Source organism: Chiloscyllium plagiosum, chromosome 19 (assembly GCF_004010195.1).
Source record: "Chiloscyllium plagiosum isolate BGI_BamShark_2017 chromosome 19, ASM401019v2, whole genome shotgun sequence".
NCBI lineage: Eukaryota > Metazoa > Chordata > Chondrichthyes > Orectolobiformes > Hemiscylliidae > Chiloscyllium > Chiloscyllium plagiosum.
Genome location: NC_057728.1, coordinates 64,256,914 through 64,282,133, shown reverse-complemented (window position 1 = coordinate 64,282,133; position 25,220 = coordinate 64,256,914). Strand labels below are relative to the sequence as shown.

The following is a 25,220-nucleotide window of genomic DNA, read 5'->3' as shown; positions in this document are numbered from 1 at the left end:
TTCACCCTGACAGGAATATACTTTCTCTGGATTCTTGTTATCTCATTTCTGAAGGCTTCCCATTTTCCAACCGTCCCTTTACCTGCAAACATCTGCCTCCAATCAGCTTTCAAAAGTTCTTGTCTAATACCGTCAAAATTGACCTTTCTCCAATTTAGAACTTCAACTTTTAGATCTGGTCTATCCTTTTCCATCACTATTTTCCAATGAATAGAATTATGGTCGCTGGCCCCAAAGTGCTCCCCCACTGACACCTCAGTCACCTGCCCTGCCTTAATTCCCAAGAGTAGGTCAAGTTTTGCACCTTCTTTAGTAGATACATCTACATACTGAATCAGAAAATTGCCTTGTACACACTTAACAAATTCCTCTCCATCTAAATTTTTACCACTATGGCGGTCCCAGTCGATGTTTGGAAAGTTAAAATCCCCTACCATAACCACCCTATTATTCTTACAGATAGCTGAGATCTCCTTACAAGAATGTTTCTCAATTTTCCTCTGACTATTGGGGGGTCTATAATACAATCCCAATAAGGGATCATCCCTTTCTTACTTCTCAGTTCCACCCAAATAACGTCCCTGGATGCATTCCCGGTAATACCTCCCTCAGCACAGCTGTAATGCTATCCCTTATCAAAAACATTACTCCCCCTCCTCTCTTGCCTCCCTTTCTATCCTTCCTGTAGTATTTGTATCCTGGAACCTTAAGCTGCCAGTCCTGCCCATCCCTGAGCCATGTTTCAGTAATTGCTATGAAATCCCAGTCCCATGTTCCTAACCATGCCCTGAGTTCATATTACTTCCCTGTTAGGCCCCTTGCATTGAAATAAATGCAGTTTAATTTATTGGTCCTACCTTGTCCCTGCCTGCTCTGACTGATTGACTCACTTCTGTTCTCAGCTGTACCCGTCTCAGACCGATCTCTTTCCTCACTATCTCCCTGGGTCCCACCTCCCCCACCTTACTAGTTTAAATCCTCCCAAGCAGTTCTAGCAAATTTCCCTGCCAGTATATTAGTCCCCTTCCAATTTAGGTGCAATCTGTCTTCCTCGTACATGTCACTTTTACCCCAAAAGAGATTCCAATGATCCAAAAATGTGAATCCTTCTCCCATACACCAGCTCCTCAGCCATGCATTCATCTGCTCTATCCTCCTATTCCTGCCCTCACTAGCTCGTAGCACTGGGGGTAATCCAGATATTACTACCCTTGATTACCTCCTTTTTAAATTTCTGCCTAACTCTCTGTAATCTACCTTCAGAGTCTCAACCTTTTCCCTTCCTATATCATTGGTTCCAATGTGGACAATGACCTCTTGCTGGCCCCTCCCTCCTGTGAGAACATTCTGCACCCTCTCTGAGACATCCTTGATCCTGGCACCAGGGAAACAACGCACCATTCTGCTTTTTCTCTGCTGGCCACAGAAACATCTGTCTGTACCTCGGACTACAGAATTCCCTAACACAATTGATCTCTTGGAAGCCGACGTACCCCTTGTTGCATTAGAGCCAGTCTCAATACCAGAAATGTGGCTGTTCGTGCTACGTTCCCCTGAGAATCCATCACCCCCTACATTTTCCAGAACAGCATACCTGTTTGAAATGGATATATCCACAAAAGACTCCTGCACTAGCTGCCTAGCTCTCTTACCCTTCCTGGAGTTAACCCATCAATGTGACTGTACTTGAGACTTTCCCCCCTTCCTATAACTGCCATCCATCACATACTGTTGCTGTTGCAAATTCGTCATTGCTTCTATCTGTCTCTCCAACCGATCCATTCAATCTGATAAGATTTACATCCAACAGCATTTATGGCAGATATAATCCGCAGTAACCCTTAAACTCTCTTTAAACTCCCACATCTGACAAGAAGACCACTGCAAAGGCCATTTTTGCATCTTCACAATTTGACAGGCTGAGTGATTGCTGATGAAGGGCTTTTGCCCGAAATGTTGATTTTCCTGCTCCTCGGATGCTGCCTGACCTACTGTGCTTTTCCAGCACCACTCTAATCCAGACTTGGGTTTCCAGCTTCTGCAGTCCTTGTTTTTATCTACCTGAGTGAATACATAGGACATCGAAAAGTACAGCACAGAACAGGCCCTTCGGCCCACAGTGTTGTGCTGAGGATTAATCCTAATCTAAAATAAAGTAACCTAACCTACGCTCCCCTCAATTCACTGCAAGGATGCCTGCCTTGAAGTTTTCCTCCTCTCTCTACAAGAATCTCAGGGAGTCCCTCTCCCACTGCAACTCCCAGGTCATTTCCTCTGCCCCGATGCTCTTCAACCATGTCCTGAAACAAACTCGCTACCACAGCCACATTTGCTTCCTCAGTGCCTGCGTCCATAACCAACTCATCCCACACGGACTCCGGACCACCTTCCCCTCACCACCAGATGCCTGGAGGAAGAACGCCTCATCTTCTGCCTCGGAACACTTCAACCCCAGGGCATCAATGTGGACTTCAACAGTTTCCTCATTTCCCCTTCCCCCACCTCACCCTAGTTCCAAACTTCCAGCTCAGCACTGTCCCCATGACTTGTCCGGACTTGTCCTACCTGCCTATCTCCTTTTCCACCTATCCACTCCACCCTCTCCTCCCTGACCTATCACCTTCATCCCCTCCCCCACTCACCCATTGTACTCTATGCTACTTTCTCCCCACTCCCACCCTCCTCTCCTTTTTCTCTCCACGTTTCAGCCTATCTGCCTTTATTCCTGATGAAGGGCTTTTGCCCGAAACGTCGATTTTACTGCTCCTCGGATGCTGCCTGAACTGCTGTGCTTTTCCAGCACCACTCTGATCTAGACCCTGGTTTCCAGCATCTGCTGTCATTGTTTTTACCTCGATTCACTGCTATCCATGTACATGTCCAGCAGTCGCTTAAATGTCCCTAAAGACTCTGCTTCCACCACCACCGCAGGCAACACATTCCATGCATTCACAACTCTCTGCGTAAAGAACCTTCCTCTGACGTCTCCTTTATACCTTCCTGCTAATATCTTAGAACTATGACCCCTCGTACCTCGTCAATCCTGCCCTGGGGAACTTTCTCTGGCTATTGACTCTATCCAAGCCTCTCAATACCTTGTACACCTTGATCAGGTCACCTCCCTTCTTCCTTCTCTCCAGTCAGAAAAGTCCGAGCTTAATCAACCTCTCTTCATAAAATAAGCCCTCCAGTCCAGGCAGCATCCTGGTAAACCTTCTTTGCACCCTTTCCAAAGCCCCTGCATCTTTCCTGGGCAAGCGACCAGAACTGGACACAATATTCCAAGTGTGATCTCACCAGGGTCTTATAGAACGTGTAGCAAAACCTCGTGGCTCTTAAATTCAATCCCCCTGTTAATGAAAGCTAAAACATCATATGCTTTCTTAACAACCCTATTCACTTGGGTGGCAACTTTGAGGGATCTATGCACTTGAACACGCAGATCCCTCTGTTCCTCCACACGGCCAAGCATCCTGTCTTTAATCCTATATTCAGCATTCGAGTTCGACCTTCCAAAATGCATCACTTCGCATTTATCCAGGTTGAACTCCATCTGCCATTTCTCAGCCTAGCTCTGCATCCTGTCTATGTCGCACTGCAGCCTGCAACAGCTCTTGATACTATCGACGGCACCTCCAACCTTTGTGTCATCAGCAAATTTACTAACCCACCCCTCAACCTCCTCATCCAAGACATTTATAAAAACTACAAAGAGCAGAGGGCCAAGAACAGAACCCTGCGGGATCCCACTCAACACTGACCTCCAGGCAGTTCTTTCCATCAATAACCACTCTCTGCCTTTTGTCAGCCAACCAATTCTGAATCCAGAGAGCCAAATTCCCTGTATCCACTACCTGAATTGGAATTTATTGTCACGTGTACAGAGGCACAGTGAAAAGCTTTGTCTTGTGAGCAATACAGGCAGATCACAGAGTTAAGTAGCATAGATAGTAAATAATTAGTAAACAGTGGCAAAAACAAAAACACAGGTACAGGCGAATGTTAAGAGTTTGAGAGTCCATTCAGTATTCTAACAACAGGAGGGTAGAAACTGTTCCGAAACCGGCTGGTGTGTGTGTTCAGGCTTCTGTACCTTCTCCCTGATGGTAAAGCTGTAGAAAAACATTGCCAGGGTGGGATGGATCTTTGAGAATGCTGGCTGCCTTTCCTTGACAGCGGGCCTGGTAGATGGATTCTATAGATGGGAGCTTGGCCTTTGTGATTGTCCAGGCCGAGTTCACCACTCTCTGTAACTGACTCCGATCTTGAATGGTACAGTTGCCATACCAGGTAGTGATACATCCAGACAGAATGCTCTCGATGGCACACCTATAAAAGTTGGCAAGGGTATTCGCCACCATGCCAAATTTCCTCAACTGCCTGAGGAAGAAGAGACATAGTTGGGCCTTTGTAACCAGTGCCTGATGAAGGGTTTTTGCCCAAAACGTCAATTTCCCTGCTCCTCAGATGCTGCCTGACCTGCTGTGCTTTTCCAGTACCACTCTAATCTTGAAACTAATTGCCAGCATCTGCAGTACCCACTTCTGCCTTTGCAACCAGTGCGTCCACATGAAGAGTTCGAGAAAGCTTGTTGTGGATGACCACTACCAGGAGCTTGACATTCTCCACTTGTTCCACCTCTGTGCTGTTAATGTTTAGGGAGGAATGAGTAACATCCTGCTGAAAGTCAATAATGAGTTCCTTGGTTTTGCCAGCATTGAGAGCTAGGTTGTTCTTAGAAGACTTTTCCAGGTCATCCACCTCCCGTCTGTAGTCTGTTTCGTCGCCATCTGATATTCGACTGACTATGGTGGTGTCATCAGCGAACTTGTAAATGGCATTAGTCTAATATCTGGTGACACAATGAATACAGTAGGGGGCATGAGTACGCACCCCTTGGGGAGTGGGGGGAGGCTCCAGTGTTGAGTGTTAGTGAGGATGAAATATTGTCTCCAGTCTTCACTGATTGTGGCCTGTGGGTCAGGAAACAGAGGATCCAGTTGCAGGGAGTGGGGCTTAGTCCGAGATCACTAAGTTTATTTATCAGTCTTGAGGGGATAATAGTGTTGAAGGCTGAACTGTGGTCAATGAGTAGGATTCTTATATAACTATTCTTGATATCAAGATGTTCTAGGGAGGAGTGAAGGGAAGTGATATGACATGTGATGCGGATCTGTAGGTCCGATAGGCAAATTGGAGTGGGTAAAGAGTAGTGGGGAGGCTGGAGTTGATTAATGCCACGACCAGCCTTTCAAAGCACTTCATGACCACCAAGGTTAGGGCCGTGGCCCTACCTCCTGACATTATGAATGAGCCTACCATGGGGAACCTTATCAAATGCCTTGCTGAAGTACACATACACCACATCCACTGCCTGACCTTCATCGGTCTGTCTCATCATCTCCTCAAAGGACTCAATAAGATTTGTGAGGCATAACCTGCCCATTACAAAGCCATGCTGACTGCTTTTAATCACACTATACTTTTTCAAATAGCCATGAATCGTATCCCTCAGACTTCTTTCTAAAATCTTGCTGACTACAGACATAAGACTGACTGGTCTGTAATTGCCAGGGATTTCCCTATTCCCCTTCATGAAAAGAGGAACATTCACCTCTCTTCAATCCTCCGGTACGACTCCCGTGGAGAGTGAGGAAGCAAAGATCTTCACCAGCGGCTTAGCAACCTCCTTTCTCGCTTCCCGGAGCAGCCTAGGATAAATCTGGTCTGGCCCCGGGGACTTATCAATCTCAATGTTTGCCAAAATTTCCAGCACATCAACTTCATCAATCTTGATCTGTTCAAGCCTATTTCCCGGCTCCTCAAAGTTCTCATTCACAACAAGGTCCCTTTCCTTAGTGAAAACTGGAGCAAAAAACTCATTCAGGGCTTCCCCTATCTGCTCAGACTCCACACACAAGTTCCCTCCGCTATCCCTGATCGGCCCTACCTTCTCCCTGAACATTCTCTTATTCCTCACGTATGAGTAAAATGCCTTTGGATTCTCCCTAATCCTTCCTGTCAAGCCTTTCTCGTGACCCCTCCTGACTCTCCTCAGTCCATTTTTGAGCTCCTTTCTAGTTAGCCTGTAATCCTCTTAAGTTGTGCTAGATCCTTGCTTCCTCCACCTTACGAAAGCTGCCTTCTTCCTTTTGATGAGAGGCTCCTCTGTCCTCGTCGTCCAAGGCTCCTTACTCTTACCCCTTCTTGGCTGTCTCAGAGGAACAAATTTATGCATCACTCGCAACAACTGCTCCTTAAACAGTCTCCACATGTCTCCATAGTGCCCTTTCCATGGAACAATTGCACCCAATCTGTACTTCCTAACTCCTGTCTGATAGCGTCATAATTTCCTTTTCCCCAATTAAATATTTTCCCATGCTAACTGCTCCTTTCCCCTCCAAGGCTTTGCTAAATGTGAGGTAGTTGTGGTCACTATCACCAAAATGTTCTCCCACTGCGAGATCTGACACCTGTCCTGGTTCATTGTCGAGCATCAAATCGAAAATGGCCTCTCCCCTTGTCAGTCTGTCTACATACTGAGTAAGGAAACCCTCCTGAACACACCTGACAAAAACAGCTCCATCCAAACCATCTGCACTAAGGAGGTTCTAGTCCGTATTGGGAAAGTTGAAGTCATCTATAATAAGAACTCTGCTACATCTGCATTTTTCCAAAATCTGCTGGCCTATGAGATCTTCAATCTCTCTACTGCTGTTAGGTGGTCTGTAGAAACCTCCCAATGAGGTGGCTGCTCCCTTGCTGTTCCTAACTTCCACCCATACTGACTCAGTAGACGAACCTTCCTCACCAACCTTCATTTCTGTAGCTGTGATGCACTCTCTGATTAGCGATGCTGCACCCTGTCCTCTTTTCCCCCACTCTGTTCTTTTTGAATGTTCTAAACCCTGGAACATCTAGCAACCATTCCTGCCCTGTGAAACCCCCGTCTCCATTATGGCCACAGCATCGTATCCCCAAGTACTGATCCATGCTCTAAGTTCGTCACTCTTATTTATGACACTCCTTGTGTTAAAGTAGACACACGTTAACTGATCCTTTTGTTCCATCACATGAAAAACCTTCCTGGTAGATTCACTACATCCTGTCACTGCCCCATCTACAACTACTCCCCTGTCAGATATGTAGCTATGGTTCCCACCCCTGCCAAACTAGTTTAAACCCTCCTGAACCACGTGAGCTAATCTCCTACCCAGGACATTTGTGCCCCTCCAGTTCAGGTGCAACCTATCCTTCATGTACAGGTCCCACCTTCCCCAGAAGGCATCCCAATGGTCTAAGTATCTGAAGCCCTCCCTCCTGCACCAGCCTCGCAGCCACGTGTTAAGCTGCACTCATTGACTGTTCCTCACCCCACTGTCTCATGGCACCGGTAGCAAACTCATCCTGCTCTTCAGCTTCAAACAGGGGTGGCACAGTGGCTCAGTGGTTAGCACTGCGGTCTCTCAGCGCCAGGGACCAGGGTTCAATTCCAGTCTTGGGTGACTGTGTCTGTGTGGCGTTTGCACATTCTCCCCGTGTCTGCGTGGGCTTCCTCCAGGTGCTCCAGTTTCCTCCCACAATCCAAAGATGTGCAGGTCAGATGAATTGGCCTTGCTAAATTGCCCATAGTGTTAGGTGCATTAGTCAGAGGTAAATTTAGGGGAATGGGAGTGGGTGGGTTACTCTTCGGACGGTTGGTGTGGACTTGTTGGGCCGAAGGGCTTGTTTCCATACTGTAGGGAATCTAATCTAATCTAATCTAGCTCTCTGTAGTCACTATTCAGATCCTCAATCCCTTTCCTGGCTATATCATTGGTGCCAATATGTACCACAATTTCTGGCTGCTCACCCTCCCCCTTCAGAATCTTGTAAACCCAATCGGCGACATCCTGGACCCTGGCACCGGGGACGCAACATATCTTCCAGGAGTCCCGTTCCTCACCACAAAATCTCCTGTCAATCCGTCTAACTATTGAGTCCCCTACCACTAGTACTTTTCTATTCTTCCCCCTTCCCTTCTGAGCCTCAGTGCCAAAGACCTAACAACTATGGCTTTCCCAGTAGGCTGTCCCCACCAGCAGTATTCAAAATGATATACTTATTGCTGAGGGGAATGGCCACGGGGGGATCCCTGCACTGACCGTCGGTTCCCTTTCCTCTCCCTGACTGTAACCCAGCTTATCCTGTGTCTGAGTAGTGACCACCTCCCTGTGCATCCTCCCATTTCCCCCTCAGCCTCCCGGATGATCCACAGTTCATCCAGCTCCAGTTCCCCAACTCAGTTTTCGAGGAGCGAGAGTTGGGAGCACTTTCCGCAGATGTGATCGGCAGAGACATGTGTCCTGTCTCTCACCTGCCACATTCTGCAGGAGGAACATGCAACTGCCCTATCAGCCGTACCCTGCTACTCTGAAAGCCCACATGGGATTAAACAAGGAAGAGGGAAGAAAAGAAAACCTGAAGAACTTACCAAATTTACAGGCTATTATTAAGGTTAGAGGAGGTGGGTGGGAGGAAGACCCTACGGTGTTTAGATCTTGCCCAAAAGAAAAGCAATCACTTACCCTTCCTGGCAGCCCTCGCTTCTCTCCGCCCTTTCTCCTCACCCCACTCTGTAAAAAATGGAGGGGGAGCAGGCAAAGGCACCGCAGATGCTGTATAATGTGATTAAATGATACGTTATCCATTTAGGTAGCAAAAATAGGAAGGCAGATTATTATTTTAATGGCTATAAATTGAGGGGGGGGAAATGTTCAATGAGATCTGGGTGTCCTCATGCATCAGTTGCTCAAAGTAAGCATGCAAGTGCAACAGGCAGTAAAGAAGACAAACTGAATGTTAGTCCTTGATGAGAGGATTTGAGTACAGGAACAAGGATGTTTTGCTGCAAATATACAGCACGTCAGTGAGGTCACATCTGGAATATTACATGCAATTTTGGTCTCATCATTTAAGTGAGAAAGGATGTTCTTGCTATAGAGGGAATGCAGAAAGTTTACTCAATTAATTCCTGCAATGGCATGATTGACAAATGAGGTCAGATGCAGTTGGTTAGGATTGTATTCTGTGGAGTTTAGAAGAATCAGGAAGGTAGTCTCATAGAAACCTACAAAATTCTAACAGAAAAGACAGATTAAATACAGGAAGAATGTTCTTGTTGATAGAGTCATGGAGACGTGCAGCACGGAAACAGACCCTTTAGTCCAACTCATCCAGGCCAACCAGACATCCTAACCTAACCTATTCCTATTTGCCAGCACTTGGCCTATATTCCTCTAAACCCTTCCTATTCATATACCCATCCAGATGCCTTTTAACTATTGTAATTATACCAGCCTCGACCACTTCCTCTGGCAGCTCATTCCATACACGCACTACCCTCTGCGAGTCCAAAACAAAGGGTCACAGTTTAAGGAAAAGGGGTAAAGTTACAACCACTTCAATATAAAAGGTGAAAGGGAGAAGATACCTTGGGAACGCAACCACCTGCAAGTTCTCCTCCAAACCACTCACCATCCTGATTTGGAAACATATTACCATTCCTTTATTGATGCTCAATCAAAATCCTGGGATTCTCTTCCTTTCAGCATTGTGAGTCTGTTTACATCACATGGACTGCAGTGGTTCAAGAAGGCAGCTCACCTCCACCTTCACAGGGGGTAACTGGAGACAGGTAATAAATGCTGGCTGGCCAGCTACACCCACGTCCCACAAGTGAATAAAAAAAATTGCTTAAAACCCTGCAGCTCCACTTACACAGTCTTTGTTCCCAAAGTGTTTATCCAATTCTCTGCTAAAAGCTACTTTAACTATGTATTCCTCAGGTAGCCCAATCTGTCATCTTAACCACTTGTTTTGTAAAAAGACTGTTGTCAGTTGCCTTTGGTTATTTTGTCAATTCTTTTAAAGTTGTAGCCTGTAACTATTAGCTGTTTGGCCTTGGCAGCCCATTTGATGCAGGATGTCCTGATGCTTGCCTCAGTTGGAGCAATGAAATGAATGGAAATGATCAGGATTTCTAATCTGGAAAACCATTATAATGAACCAGATCTGACATTGTTTGCAAATCAATTATCTTCATCTCTTTGCACTTGGATTCAGATCAAAGACTCATATATTTCAAATGTTGCTTTTTGTACATTTAGATCAACAATGTAGGGAACCTTTTATAGACATCTTCTAGTATTGAGTAATAACTTCTGTGAGAATGAAGTAATTTGAGCATTTCACAGTTTTAGCAACAGAAATGTCAAGGCCCAACTTTAAAGTTGGCTGACTATCAACTTGTATAGATTAGAGTGGTGCTGAAACAGCACAGCAGGTCAGGCAGCATCCAAGGAGCAGAAAAATCAATGTTTCAGGCAGGAGCCCTTCATCAACCCCTCATTCCTGATGAAGGGCCCCTGCCTGAAACGACGATTTTCTTGCTCCTCTGATGCTGCCTGACCTGCTGTGCTTTTCCAGCACCACTCTAATCTTGACACTAATCTCCAGCCCTCACTTTCGCCTTGTCAACTTGTATAGGCGACTCGCAGGCCAATTAATTCAACCTCTGGCTCTGTCAGGTGACTCTTAGAATCCCCACAGTGTGGAAACAGGCCATTAGGTCCAACAAGTCCGCACTGACCCCCTGAACAGTAGCCCATCCAGACCCATCCCCCTACCCTATTACTCTACATTTATCCCTGACTAATGCACCTAACCCACACATCCTTGAACACTGTCTGCAATTTAGCATGGCTCCTTCACCTAACCTGCACATCTTTGGACTGTGGGAGGAAACCGGAGCACCCAGAGGAAACACACACACAGACACAGGGAGAACGTGCAAACTCCACACAGACAGTCGTCCGAGGCTGGAATTGAACCCGGGTCCCTGGCGCTGTGAGGCAGCAGTGCTAACCACTGAGCCACTGTGTTGCCCAAGCTATGGTTTAGTTGGTGCACTCACTTTTCACTGAGAAATAGAAATCCCTTTGCAGGTGTTCTCAGCACTCCGGTGCCAGGAGTTGGGGGGGGTGCTGCACAGACAGTTATGCAGTCTTTTGGATGAGACGTTAAACTAAAACTCCACATGCTTGCTGAAAATATAAAGAGCTCTATGGCATCATTTTGAAAAAGAATGCGGTTTGTTTTTAAAAATATTTTATACCTCAACAAAAAAACAAATTATCTGGCTATTATCACATTACTACTGTTGTGGGAGATTGCTGTGCACACTGCACCATCACAAGAGGGTACAAATAACCTCCCAGAAATGTTTGGAAACCAAAGGTCTAGTGAAACACAGGAATTAGAAGAAATCATAATGAGTAAGAAAATTATCCTGGGGAAATTAATGGTGATTGAAGGCTGATAAATCACCCGTGCCTGATAATCCATATCTCAGAGTACTAAAGGAAGTTGCCGTGGAAATATTGATTGCAATGGTGGTCACCTTCCAAAATCCTATAGACTCTGGAACAGGTCCAACAAACTGAAAGTTGGCAAATATAACTGCACTATTTGAAAAGGGAGGGGGAGAAAACACAGAATTACAGACCACTTAGTCTAACCTAAGTAGTATAGAAAATGCTGGAATCTAACATTTAAAAAATGATAAACATTTGGAAAGCATTAATGGGATTGGCCAAAGCCAGCATGGGTTTATAAAAGGCAAATCATGCTTCACAAATCGACTGGAGGTTTTTGAGGATGTAACTAGTAGAATAGACATAAGAGAGCCAGTGGATGTGGTATATTTAGATTTTCAGAAGGCTATTGAAGAGGCCCCTCCATTAGAGGGTGGTGGGGCAAAGTTAAAGCACATGAGACAGTAGATAACATTTTGCCACAGATCAGGAACTGGTTGTCAGACAGGAAGCAATGTGGGAATAAATTGATCTATTTCCCAAGAAGGCTATTGAAGAGGCCCCCTCCATTAGAGGGTGGTGGGGCAAAGTTAAAGCACATGAGACAGTAGATAACATTTTGCCACGGATCAGGAACTGTTTGTCAGACAGGAAGCAATGTGGGAATAAATTGATCTATTTCCCATTGGCAGGCAGTCACCAATGGGGTATCGCAAGGATCAGTGCTTGGGATGCCAGCTGTTCATGATATATAAAGTCATAGAGTCATTCAGTACGGAAACAGACCCTTTGGTCCAACATGTCCACATTGACCAATATTCCAAACTAAACTAATCCCATTTGGCCCATATCCCTCTAAATGTTTTCTTTTCATGTACGTGTCCAAATGTCTTTTAAATGTTGTAACTGTATCTGCATCTACCACTTCCTCTTGTAGTTCATTCCACATATGAGCTACCCTCTGTGTGAAAACGTTGCCCCTCCTGTCCTTTTTAAATCTTTCTCCTCTCACCTTAAAAATGTGCCCTCTAGTTTTGAACTTCCCCACTCAAGGGTAAAGACCTTGCTTTTCATCTTATCTGTGTCCCTCATGATTTTATAAACCTCTATAAGGTCATCCCTCAACCTCCTATGGTCCAGTGAAAAATATCCCAGTCTATCCAGCCTCTCCTTAAAACTCAGACCCTCCATTCCTAGCAACATCCTGGTAAGTCTTTTCTAAACCCTGTCCAACGTAATAATATCCATCCTACAGCAGGTTGAACAGAACTGTACACAGTATTCTAAAAGTGGCTATAAAAGGACCTGAGTGAAGGAACAAAACTCAATCTTTCCTAATGACACAGAATGAGGCGGGGTTGTGAGGAAGATTCAAGGTGATTTGCACAAGTTGAGTGAGTGGGAAAACACATCGCAGTTGCACGAAAATGTGGCTAAATATGAAATTATACACTTCATTGTTAAAAAAAAAGCATTGATATATTGGGAAGCATGTGCATAAAGGTATATGGGTGTTCTTGTACATTAGTCAGTGAAAATAGACAGGCGTACAGCAAGCAATTAGGAAGGTAAATGGTTTATTGGCCTTCATTGCAAGGGGATTTGGGTTCAGAAGTAGAGATGTCTTCCTGCAGTTATGCAAGGTCTTAAAGAGATCACAGCTGAAGTACAGCATGAAACTTTGGCTTCTTAAACAACAAACCCAAACAAGAAGACACAACACACCCAGAGACTCCAGCCACATTACCACACATCAAAGACATCTCAGAGATGACTACCAGACTACTCCAACCCTTGGCATCATGGTAGCCCACAAACCTACTAACACACTGAAACAGCAGCTGATGAACCAAAGGATCCTGTACCAACAAGCAGCAAAACAAATGTCATTTACAAAGTACCCTACAAGGACTGCAACAAACACTACATCGGACAGACAGGCAGGAAACTAGCCACCAAAACGCACGAACACCAACGAGCCACCAAAAGACAAGACCAGCTATCACTAGTATCGTTACATACAGATGAGGAAGGACACCACTTTGACTGGGACAACACATCCATCCTCGGACAGGTTAAACAGAGATATGCACGGGAAATCCTATTCAAACCAAACTCCATCAAGAAACACGTCGATTTGGACCCCATTTACCAACCTCTGAGAAATAGGACCGGAAATGATAACACCCACCTTAACAGACCAAGGCACATAAATAGAAAGTAGGACAGAACACCAGTGCTTCACTGGAGGCTCACTGATGATGTTACCTGGCATGATGGTGAAACATCTAAGAACAAACCTACCAGCTCAGCAAGCAAACTTACAACCCCAGCTACCACCCTTTATGTGTAGAAGTACTTCCACACATCTCACCTGCATGGTCTGGCCCTGATTCTCACACTATGCCCATCATTCTAGGATCCCCAGCCAGTGGAAATAGTTTATCTGTATCTACCCTGTACCCTCACCTTTCTGCAAATTGGTCACTAACAAAATAGGAAGGCATATGTGAAAAGACAAATATTGGGGCATTGAATAGCATAGATCCCTTACAAAAGGAATGAGGGAGAGCCAGCTGAAGTGAACTGAGAAAGGGATTTAGCATTAAATGTGGATTGGGAACAATGATAGACATTGAAGAAAACATGACTTACCACGTGCATATTCCAGTGAGAAAGAAGCTTTCTGGGCAAGGGACAAGTTGGCTGTGGTTAATAAGGGAAATTAATGATAGCATGAACAGAAATGAAAAAAGCAGACAATGTGCCAAAGATAAAGGTAAGCCAGAGAATTGGGAAAGTTTTAAAAACTGGGAAAGTTTTAAAAAGCATTTCAGTCATTCACAATTGTTATTAAGTACATTCAAGACTGAGGTGGAGATACAGAATTTTAATCCGTAAGGGTATCGGGAAAGTGGGGTTGAGGATTATCAGATTAGGTATGATCCCACTGAATGGTGGAGGAGACTCGAAGAACTGTATGTTCCTGGGCAATATGCTCCTGAACCACTACCTCTGGTGACCTGAAGGGTTTACTCAGTGGTCTTGCCAATTCTGTTCTGCTACATTACCAGAAACCGTGCATGAGTTTTCAGATAGTGCCTTGTGGATTCCCTGCTCTGTAATACCATCAGCTTCAGTCTTCTCTGCCTCAGAATTATTCAGACTGTATCTCCAGCATCCAGTCCACAGTCAGCAGAAATCCCCTCCAACTAAGTGTTAAAGAAACCAAAGTTGCTGTCTTCATTCCCCAGGATAAATTAGCTACCGACTGAAATTCTACTCTCTGGAAAGTGGGGGAAGCAAAACTAGACTGTTTGTTAGTTGGTACCATGTTTTACCCTGAGATGAACTTTGTGCTAATCTTTGTTCCTAGGCAGGCCCAAGATGCCACCACCCCCTGCATGTTTCTCTTTGAGCCACTCACTATCATGGCTTATACGGACACATAGAAAATAGGAGCAGGAGTAGGCCATTCTGCCCTTCGAGCCTGCTCCACCATTCAATATAGTCACGGCTCATCATCCAGCTCACTCCCCTGTTTCTGCTTTCTCCCCATACCCTTTGATCCCTTTTGCTGTAAGAACTGTGTCTAATTCCTTCTCAAAAACATTTAATGTTTTGACCTCGACCATTTTCTCTGGTAGATAATCCACAGGCTCCCCACTCTCTGGGTGCCGACATTTCTCCTCATCTCAGCCCTGAATGCCCTAGCTTGCATGCTTAGACTGTGACCTACGGTTCTGGAGTCTCTCGTCATTGGGCAACTACTGCACTTAATGTGTCTAAAGTTTTACAGGTTTCTATGAGACTCCTCCCCCCCCCCCCGGCAACCTTCTTCTCAGCTTCCATACAACTGTCAGAACCCTGTCCCTGGCACATCTCCCATGTTCTAACTTCTATAAACTCAAAGGCAGCAGAGTTTCTGATGACCGTGTCTAAACTAGCATTAAATCCTGTCTGCTCATCATCCAGCCAACTACCACCCCATCAGTCTCCTTTCCATCATCAAGTGACGGAAGCATTTGTTGACAGTGTTATCAAAAGACACTTGCAAAGGAATAACAGAGTCACTGCCTCTCAGTTTTGGTTCCTCCAGGGCCACTCAGCTCCTGACCTCATTACAGCCTTGGTCCAAATATGAACAATCAACTGAACTCTAGAGGTGAAGTGTGATTGAGGGAGACTGCGCTTGACACTATTTTGATAATGTATAGCATCAAGAAGCCTGAGTAAAATTAGCGGAACCATACCTGATGGTCGTTGGAGGTCACTAATCTCAGTTCAGGATGTCTCTGCAAGAGTTCCTCAGGGTAGTGTCCTAGGCCCAACCATCTTCAGCTACTTCATCAATGACTGTACATCTTTAGCACCATTTATGAATCCTCGAATACTGAAGCAGTCCATGTTCAAATACAGCAGCACCTGGACAATAAGAAGATTTGTGCTGACAAGTAACATTCGTGACATACAAGTTACCAACGATTAGAAACTGGAATAGCCATATAAACACTGTGACTACAAAAGCATGTCAGAGAGTAGAAATCTTTCAGTGATGTAACTCACCTCCTGACTCCTCAAAGCCTGTCCACCATCCACAAGGTACATGTTATGGAATACTCTCCACTTACCTGGATGAGTCCAGCACTCCAGGTGCTCCACACCATCTAGGACAAAAAACCTAATTGGCACTCCAGCCACCACTTTCAACATTTTCTCCCCCTCCAACATATAGTAGCGACTGCGTTTACTATCTACAAGGTGCACTGCAGAAACTCACCAAGGCTCTTTGCATCACCACCCAAACCCACAACATCAGTCTGGAAAGACACGGGCAGCAATTACATGGAGACACAAGTGTATTCCCTTTAAAGCGACTCACCGTTCTGACTATATGGTGGTTCCTTTCCTGTCGCTGGGTAAAGATTTTGGAATAACCTTCCATAAAACCACTGGGGTGTCCCTACCCCATAAAGACTGCTGCAGTCTAAGGAGGCAACTCACCACCTTCTCTGGGCAATTAGGGAAGGACAATAAATACTGGAGCAGCCACTGACACAATATTGCATAAACAAATAAAACAAAAGCAGGGGAGTTCTTGAGTAAAATCTGTCAGTACTTCTGAAATGGATTGTCTGGTGGTTATCATGTTGCTCTCTGGAAGCTTGCTGTGCTCTATTTGGCTGCTATATTTGCTTCTTTCTTCCCACTTTATGTCCTTCTCAGTGGAGTGCTATCAATGCCAGACCAAGTTAGAACTATTTTTTTTTAAAAAGTGCTGTTGTTTTAAAAGAAAACATGAAACCATCTGTTTGGGTGGGTGGGAAGGATCTTTCAACAATATTTGAAGAAGAATAGGGAGTTGTCTCTCTATAGGCAGAAGTGAGGACTGCAGATGCTGGAAACCAGAATCTAGATCAGAGAGGCGCTGGAAAAACAAATCAGGTCAGGCAGCATCCGAGGAGCAGGAAAATCGACGTTTCGGGCATTCCTGATGAAGGGCTTTTGCCCAAAACGTCGATTTTCCTGCTCAGATGCTGCCTGACCTGCTGTGCTTTTCCAGCACCACTCTGGTCTAAACTCAAGTTCTCTCTCTCTCTCTCTCTCCTGACCAAACACCCTTCTTTCATCCACCATCACCGAGGATGATGCTGCTTGTTAAATCCTGCTGTGTGAACAATTTGCCGCTGGGTTTTTCAACACAATGGCAACTGGGCTTCCAGGAATAAATTTTCTGGATGTTAAGTATTCTGGGAATCTCCTGAGGCTGTTAAGGTAATGCATAAATGCAACATCTTTCTACCTCTTTTGTGGCAGCTGCCTTGAATACAGTTAGCCTTTTTTTGACCTGTATTTCTCTCTCTGTCTCTCTAGCCAGCTTAATTTGGCACCAGTTCATGATAGTTTTCAGTCCAATGTACTAACCCCAATCTAACCCCCATCAGTAACCACCATCTAATCCTGAGGTAATCCTTTACATTTCTCTTGTTGGCTCTTAAAGCAAGAATCAATGAGAAGCCTTTGCTACTCCAAGGATTTGCAAGTGGGTGAAGTAGACAAGAGTTTGTTGTGTGGGAGGTACTGAATACTGTAAACCACTGGATTAGCCAAGGCTTTGTGAAATTCCTGTGCACTCATATTGTGATTTTGACTGATTATTCCCGCCAGTATGCAGTCTTTGAAAAGGAATTGCAGATGGATAAGCAGTTTTACTTTTTTTTAAACAGCCTCTTCTCTTGTATGCCAACAGCTGAAACCAATATTCTTATTCAGAGAACTCCTTTCGATTCCAAGAAACACTGTAGATTTATTTTCTTGCAAATTTTCCATTTAATCCTCTATAATTGTTAGAGACAGTGAAATTTACAAAAATACATGTGATTTGAAGATTTGCATTGTTCAAAGTTGGTCAGCTGTCTCCATTGTCTGTATAACCCGTGGAACAGTTGTCATGTTGCTTGCCGATACAAGCTTACTTCCATCTACCTTACACTTGTACTATGTGCAACCACGGCTCACTTTGGGTAGCACATTCACCTTTAAGCCGGGGGGCTGCGAGTTCAAGTCCCAGTCCAGAGATTTGAGCACACAGTCGAGGTTGACATTCCCAGTACAGTCTTACGGAAATGACATCAAACTGAGGCCGTTCCTGTTCTATACACCACAAGAGCATTATAACTCGGAGCAAGAGTAGGCTGGTTGGCCCTTTAAGCCTGTTTTACCATTCAATAGGATCATGGCTAATCTGACATTCCTCATATCCACTTATCTGTGTTTCCCCCATAATCCCTGATTCCCTGGCTGATAAAGAATTTTATGCCTCAGTCTTAAATACACAAAGGACTCTGCCCCCACAGCTCTCTGTGGCAAGGTGTTCCAAAGACCCTCAACACTCTGAGAAATTCCACCTCCTCACCTCAGTCTTGAATTGGTGCCCCTTTATTCTGAGACTATGTCCTCTGGTCCTAGACTCTCCCAGGAGGGGAAACATTCTCTCAGTATTGACCCCGTAAAGCCCCTTCAGAATCCGACATGTTTTAATGAGATCACCTCTCTACTCCAGTGAGTAGAGTCCCAACCTGTTTAACCTTTGCTCATTAGACAAGCCCTCCGTCCCAGGGATCATCCTAGTGAACCTTCTCTGAACCAGTGATTGTTCACGTGAACATCTCAGGTGGAGAAAAACAGATCCTGTGGCACTGATTTTAGTGAGCAGGGTGCGAGGAGGAGTTTGCTGTTCTCCTTGCTATTGATGGTTCAAATTAGAATATCTAAAACAGATAGTTTAAGTATTAGCTCATTCTGGCCACATGCTTTATGCAAATTAACTACCATGTTTCCTATGTTGCAACAGTGACTATATTTTTTTTAAGAATGGTTTCAGTGGAGTCCTTTGGAATGTCCTCATGTCATGAATGTAATTTAGAAATCATAGGTTTTTTTTTCATTCTTTCATGGAATGTATGCATTTCTAAGACTAGCATTTGATGCCCATCCTTTTTGCCCTTCAACAAAATGGCTTTTTAGGCCATTTCGAAGGGCATTTTGAAGTCAACCACACAGCTGTAGGTCTGGAGTCACCTATTGGCTAGACTGGGTAAGGATGATAGATATCCTTCCCTGAAGGATATTAGTGCATTTGGTGAATCATAATGACTATTGAAGATGATGGTCACCATTGCTAACGCTTTAAATTCTAAATATTCCAGTTTCCTCTCCCTCTTTGTGACATCTAAGAGATAGTACACAAGTGCTGAAATTTGAAATGTTAAAACTAAACAATACTGATTTGTATTCCTGAAGTTTTGTGCAATCTCAGCATTATTACCTTTGATAAAGTTGTGAATCATCACATGGACAATTTCAATATTTATTAATCATATGCTTAAACTTTTGCATTCGACGCTTGCAGGCTTGTATAGAACCTTTTGTTTTTACTCCTCATCTGCTCCAAGTTAGAAACATTAGACTTTGCAGCTTGAGAAAGCCTTTGAGCCTGTTCCCCATTCATTTAAGATTATGGCTGATCTGAGTTGTTTCAATCCATAAGACCTTAAGACACAGGAGTGGAAGCAAGGCCATTTGGCCCATCGAGTCCACTCCGCCATTTAATCATGGCTGATGGGTGTTTCAATTCTACTTACCCGCACTCTCCCCGTATCCCTAAATTCCTTGCGAGATAAAGAATTTATCGATCTCTGCCTTAAAGACATTTAATGTTCCGGCCTCCATTGCGTTCCGTGGCAATGAATTCCACAGGCCCACCACTCTCTGGCTGAAGAAATGTTTCCTCATTTCCGTTCTAAATTGACCCACTCTAATTTTAAGGCTATGCCCACGGGTCCTAACGGAAACAACTTCCCAGCGTCCACCCTTTCTAAGCCATGCATTATCTTGTAAGTTTCTATTAGATCTCCCCTCAACCTTCCAAACTCTAATGAATATAATTGCAGGATCCTCAGTCATTCACCGTATGTGAGGCCTACCATTCCAGGGATCATCCGTGTGAATCTCTGCTGGACACGCTCCAGTGCCAGTATGTCCTTCCTGAGGTGTGGGGCACAAAACTGGACACAGTATTCTAAATTGGGCCCAACTAGAGCTTTGTAAACTCTCAGAAGTACATCGCTTCATTTATATTCCAAACCTCTTGAGATAGACATTTATATTCCAACCTTCTTGAGATAAAATCCTGTGAGCTGCTACTCAGTTCTTCCTGCAAACATGTAGTGGTGTCTCAGTGAATTCTTTCCTTCAGCCTCAATGGCTGAACCTTTTATTCTAGTGGCTGTGTTTGCTGTTGAGATTTTCACAGAATAGACAAAAACTCTGGCATGTGTGATACAACAGAATGAGGGCAACAGTCAAAGAACGCTGATTTAATGAGGAAAACTGCCCTAGCATCCTTTTATATCTTACCTGTATGTCTTCAAAGGAAATCTTGCACAAATGAAATTGAAGCAAGAGGAGGCCATTTGGCCCCTCCAGCCTGTTCTGCCATTCTATAAGATCATGGTCAGTCTGCTATTTCAGTGCCACTTCCCATATCCTTGTTTCCATTCAAGTCCAAAATCCTATAGACCTTGAGTTGAACATACTCAATAATTTAGCATCTTGGACATGGAATATCAAGGATTCACAACTCTCTGAATAAAATTCTCCTCATTGCAGTCCAAAATGACTGAACCCTTAGTCTGATATTATACTCCTTAGTTAGACTGTCCACATCTATTGACTCCACCTAACTCAATTATTTATATGATGGAATTAATTAACAACTGATTAGCTGGGTTTTTTCTATATGTCTGTTCTGTTAATGACTATTGTATTCTGCAGTAAAATATTTTCCTGGGAACATAACAAAGAATGTCATTTCAATCCATCAACTGACATTTTGTTAGCTCTTAAACTTTTTCATCTCACATGCCTATTTTTAATTCAGATTACCTGGCTTTCTATTTATCATAGGAATCTTTTATGTCAAGATAACTGTCAATTTCCCCAAGTCCTTCAAACAGTCCATTGGTCACGTCTGTGTAAGAGAGCTCTGAAGGATGTTAAAGGGACTAAAATGATGGTTCCTTACCTCACTTAGCGTCTGTGGCTTAACCTGTCCTCAACTACACTGGTACCCTTCTCTGTCTGCATAGGACTGTGGTTACTCACTCTGCATTGGATGCTTTATACCATTTTGAAGACACTATATATTCCTAGTGTTGAAAATGAAGGGTTAGGGACTTTGGCAGAAAGAATAGATGAGCTGAATAGTATTTAAATGGAGAAATACTGCAGAAAGCTGCAACACTGAGATTTGGGAGTCCTTGTGCTTAAATCACAGAAAGCTGGCATACAGGTTCAGTGGGTAATAGGAAATACAAAGGAGCTTTATTTCACAGAGTATGGAGTGTAAAAATAGGAAAGCCTTGCTAAATCTATACACTGCAGCAGTCAGACCACAGCTGGAATACTGTGAATAGTTTTGGTCCCCCTATTTAGGCAAAGATGAACTTGGCATTCGAGGCAGTCCAGAGAATGTTCACAGGGTTGATTTTCTTACGAGGAGTGGTTTGGGCCTGTACTCAGTGAAGTTTAGAAGAATAGAGGTGACCTTTTTGAAGCTTGTAAGATTCTTGGGAACTGACAGGCTACATGTGGAGAGGTTGTCCCCCATGTTGGAGAGTCTAGGACCTGAGGGCATCATTTTTTAAAAAATGGGTGACCCCTTATAAGACATAGATGAGAGGAGTTTCTTTGCTCAGAGTGTAATGAACCTGTAGAATCATTTACCAAGAGGATGATAGAGGCTGGGCTGTAAAGTATTTTAATCAATAAGGGAATCAAGAGTTCTGTGAAAAAGACAAGAAAGTGGAGTTGAGGATTTTCACTTCATCCATGATGTCAATGACTTAATGGGCTGAATAGCCTACCTCTCCTCCTCTGTCTTATGGTCTTATTAAGCTTTTAACTGATTTAACCAAAAACAGAGTGACAGCCAATTTATTTCATTACTGTTTGTGGGATCCTACCATGCACAAAATGCTTGTACAAGCCATTCTGGATTATTCAACTGCATTACAACAGAAGAGGTAGTAGGTGAATCATCACATCTCTGCATCTGGCGTCTTAAGTAGATTGACTAACCATTATTTGGAGTGACATTGTTCTGAAATGTATTGCAGTATCTGGGACCTTGATGGAAACCAAAAGACGTCATTTCTCCTGAATTCTCCAGGAATGAGCTTGTGTTGGCATCCTGAGGAGATGTACAAGGTTAGCTTGGTCTTCTTTTTCCTCCATTATATTTCTGTTTGCTGCTGTGACCTTGTGATGGAAAGCGAAAGCAATCAACTGAATCAGAAATTGGAAAGATTGGAATATTGATATGGGACACTTTGGAATATCTATGACCTCACATGTAATGAGCAAACTAAAACTACACAACAACTCTGTAAATTAATACTGGGGGTAGCTCACCCTGAAACCCTCCCAAAACGTCCACCTTGAGATTAGACTCCCTACAGTGTGGAAAAAGTTTGGCCCAACAAGTCCACACCGACCCTCCAAAGAGTAACCCATCCAGACCCGTTTTCCCTCTGACTAATGCACCTAACACTACGGGCAATTTAGCATGGCCAATACACCTGACCTGCACATCTTTGGACTGTGGGAGGAAACCGGAGCACCCAGAGGAAACCCACGCAGACACGGGGAGAATGAGCAAACTCCACACAGACAGTTGCCTGAGGCTGGAATTGAACCTCCATGCCGCCCTAGTTGTTGAAACCCATTTCTCTGTTTCAAAAGCCTCTTCAGTTACATCCCCAGGCTTTATAAAATTGCTGCTCAGTCACCCCAGTATGGGATATGCCAGTTTAACCCCTCCCAATAAATCTGATGTTACTGTCAGCGTAAATGTGAGGACCAAACATCTCAGAATGAGGCAAGCCATTCAGCCTGTCAAGCCAATACCTGCTGACTTCCAGAGTATATTCAACTTGATGATGCAATGGTGACTTTGCTTTTGTCTTTGTAGCTGATGGTGGCGCAGAAGAATGGGATCATTCGGTTTTATGACCTGGTCACTCTGCAGGCCATCCTGTCTCTGGATTGTGGGCAGATGCCATTGATGTCAGCAGACTGGTGCCTAGGCAATACCATCAAAGTTGGTGCAGTTGCAGGGAATGATTGGTTGATTTGGGATATCACTCGCTCCAGGTACTCTGCTGGGGATTTTTGGGAAGGTTGAGGCAGGTGCAGTGGGAATTGATCAAATAATCCTTTGTAACAATAACGTAAAACCTTCAATGGCCATTAGCATTGTGTATGAAAAAGATTAGATTTTTTTAGATTAGATTAGATTAGATTACTTACAGTGTGGAAACAGGCCCTTCGGCCCAACAAGTCCACACCGACCCGCCGAAGCGTAACCCACCCATACCCCTACATTTACCCCTTTACCTAACACTACGGGCAATTTAGCATGGCCAATTCACCTGACTTGCACATCTTTGGAGTGTGGGAGGAAACCGGAGCACCCGGAGGAAACCCACGCAGACACGGGGAGAATGTGCAAACTCCACACAGTCAGTCGCCTGAGGCGGGAATCGAACCCGGGTCTCTGGCGCTGCGAGGCAGCAGTGCTAACCACTGTGCCACCGTGCCGCCCATAAAAAAACAAAGAGATTGAAAGAATCAAAGGAGTTAAATAGTTGTGTTTGAGATGAGGAGTTTTAGGGCATGTTTGTATATAATATATATGTAGTTTCTGAGAGTATAAATATTATTATTATAATTATTTTCATTTTTAGGTCAGAGAAGCTTTATGTTAAACTTGTATTGACTCTTGGTTAGACCACACTTGGATTATTGTAAACAATTTCACTCACAATAAGATTGATTAGAAAGACGCCAGAACAGAGAGGGTGACAGTATAGAAAGACTAAACAGATTGGGGCTCCTTTTCCCAGAAACCGATTTATGAGTAAACGGGACTTTTCAGGTTGGCAAGGGGAAACTAGCAAAGCTGTTTACAATCTACATTAATGACTTGGATGAGGAGACTGTGTGGTGCATATCCAAGTCATGAACGTGGGAGTAAGGCTATCAGTTTCTAGAGCCTGCTGTGCCATTCAATGAGATCATGGCTGACCATACATCAAAGCAACTTCCACACATTGTCCCATATTCCTTGATTCTTTCCTAGTCTCCAAGATCTATTGATTTTTGCCTCGAGCCTGCACAAATATTGAGTTTCCTCGGCTCTCTGAGGTAAGGAATTCCAAAGATTTACTATTCCATGTGAAGACATTCCGACTCATCTCAGTCTTAAATATCTTAACTCCTTACTCTGAGATCTTCTTCCCTTGAAACAAAATTAGATAGGAAAGTAAGAGTGGAGGACACAAAGGCTAATACAGAAAGATAGATGTGTTGGGTGAGTAGGCAAGGATAAGGCAGGTCGAATATATCATGGCATAAAAAAGATGCATGCTATTAAAGTCATCAAAACAAAGGGAGGCAATTGCCTAATGGTATTTTACTAGACTCTTAATCTCGAGACCCAGGTGATGTTGTGGAGACCAGAGCAGATGATGGATTAAAAATCTGGAACTAAAGAAGCTAATGATGACCATGGCACCATGACTGATTGTCAGAAAAACCCGTCTGGTTTGCTAGTGTCCTTTAAGGAAATAAACAGCTGTCCTTAGCTGGTCTGGCCTACGTGTGACTCCTAACTGTCCCCTGGGCAATAATTGCTGGCCTAGTCAGCAATGCCCATTCTGTGAATGAGTAAAAGAAATTATGCACTTGTTGGGCCAGATGCAAGGATATCAAATTTTAAAGGAAAATCAGCATGAGAAGAGAATTTTGATTGGTACACGCTTTGCCATGAAAAATATGCCAGGTGAGTTATTCCTCAAGCATTTGTTTAAATTTAAAGCAAGGGAATGAGGTGTTGCCATGGGGAATGCATTAGGGAACACTTGCCCCGAAATTTGTGTTTAGGTGAGGAAAAGCACATTTTTTCTGTTGGACAAGTCAAGCAATTGTATGTATAATGTGGATAAGGGTGAGGTTATCCACTTTGGTACGTAAAAACAAGAAGGCAGATTATTCTTTAGATGGTGATAGATTGGAAAAGGGGAAAAAGCAACAAGATCTGGGAGTCCTGTGAGGAGAGATTGAGTAGACTCGACTTGTATTCATTGAATTTAGGAGAATGGGAGGTGATCCTAATGAAAATGTGTAGAATTCTTAAGGGGCTTGATGGGGATGATGCTGAGGAAATGTTCCCCCAAGTTGGAGAATCTAAATCATAGGGTCACAGTCTTAGGAGAATCTAAAACATAGGGTCACAGTCTTAGG

General features: G+C 44.0%; 1 protein-coding gene across 1 annotated transcript in view; it reads left to right on the top strand.

Moving 5' to 3' along the window:
- nup37 (nucleoporin 37) overlaps positions 1 to 25,220 on the top strand; it is a 45,010-nt gene that overhangs the window by 14,322 nt on the left and 5,468 nt on the right. The window contains exons 5-6 of the mRNA XM_043708754.1: positions 22,034 to 22,124; positions 22,888 to 23,069. Coding sequence (XP_043564689.1) covers positions 22,034 to 22,124; positions 22,888 to 23,069 — 273 coding nt within the window. The remainder of the gene's footprint in view (positions 1 to 22,033; positions 22,125 to 22,887; positions 23,070 to 25,220) is intronic.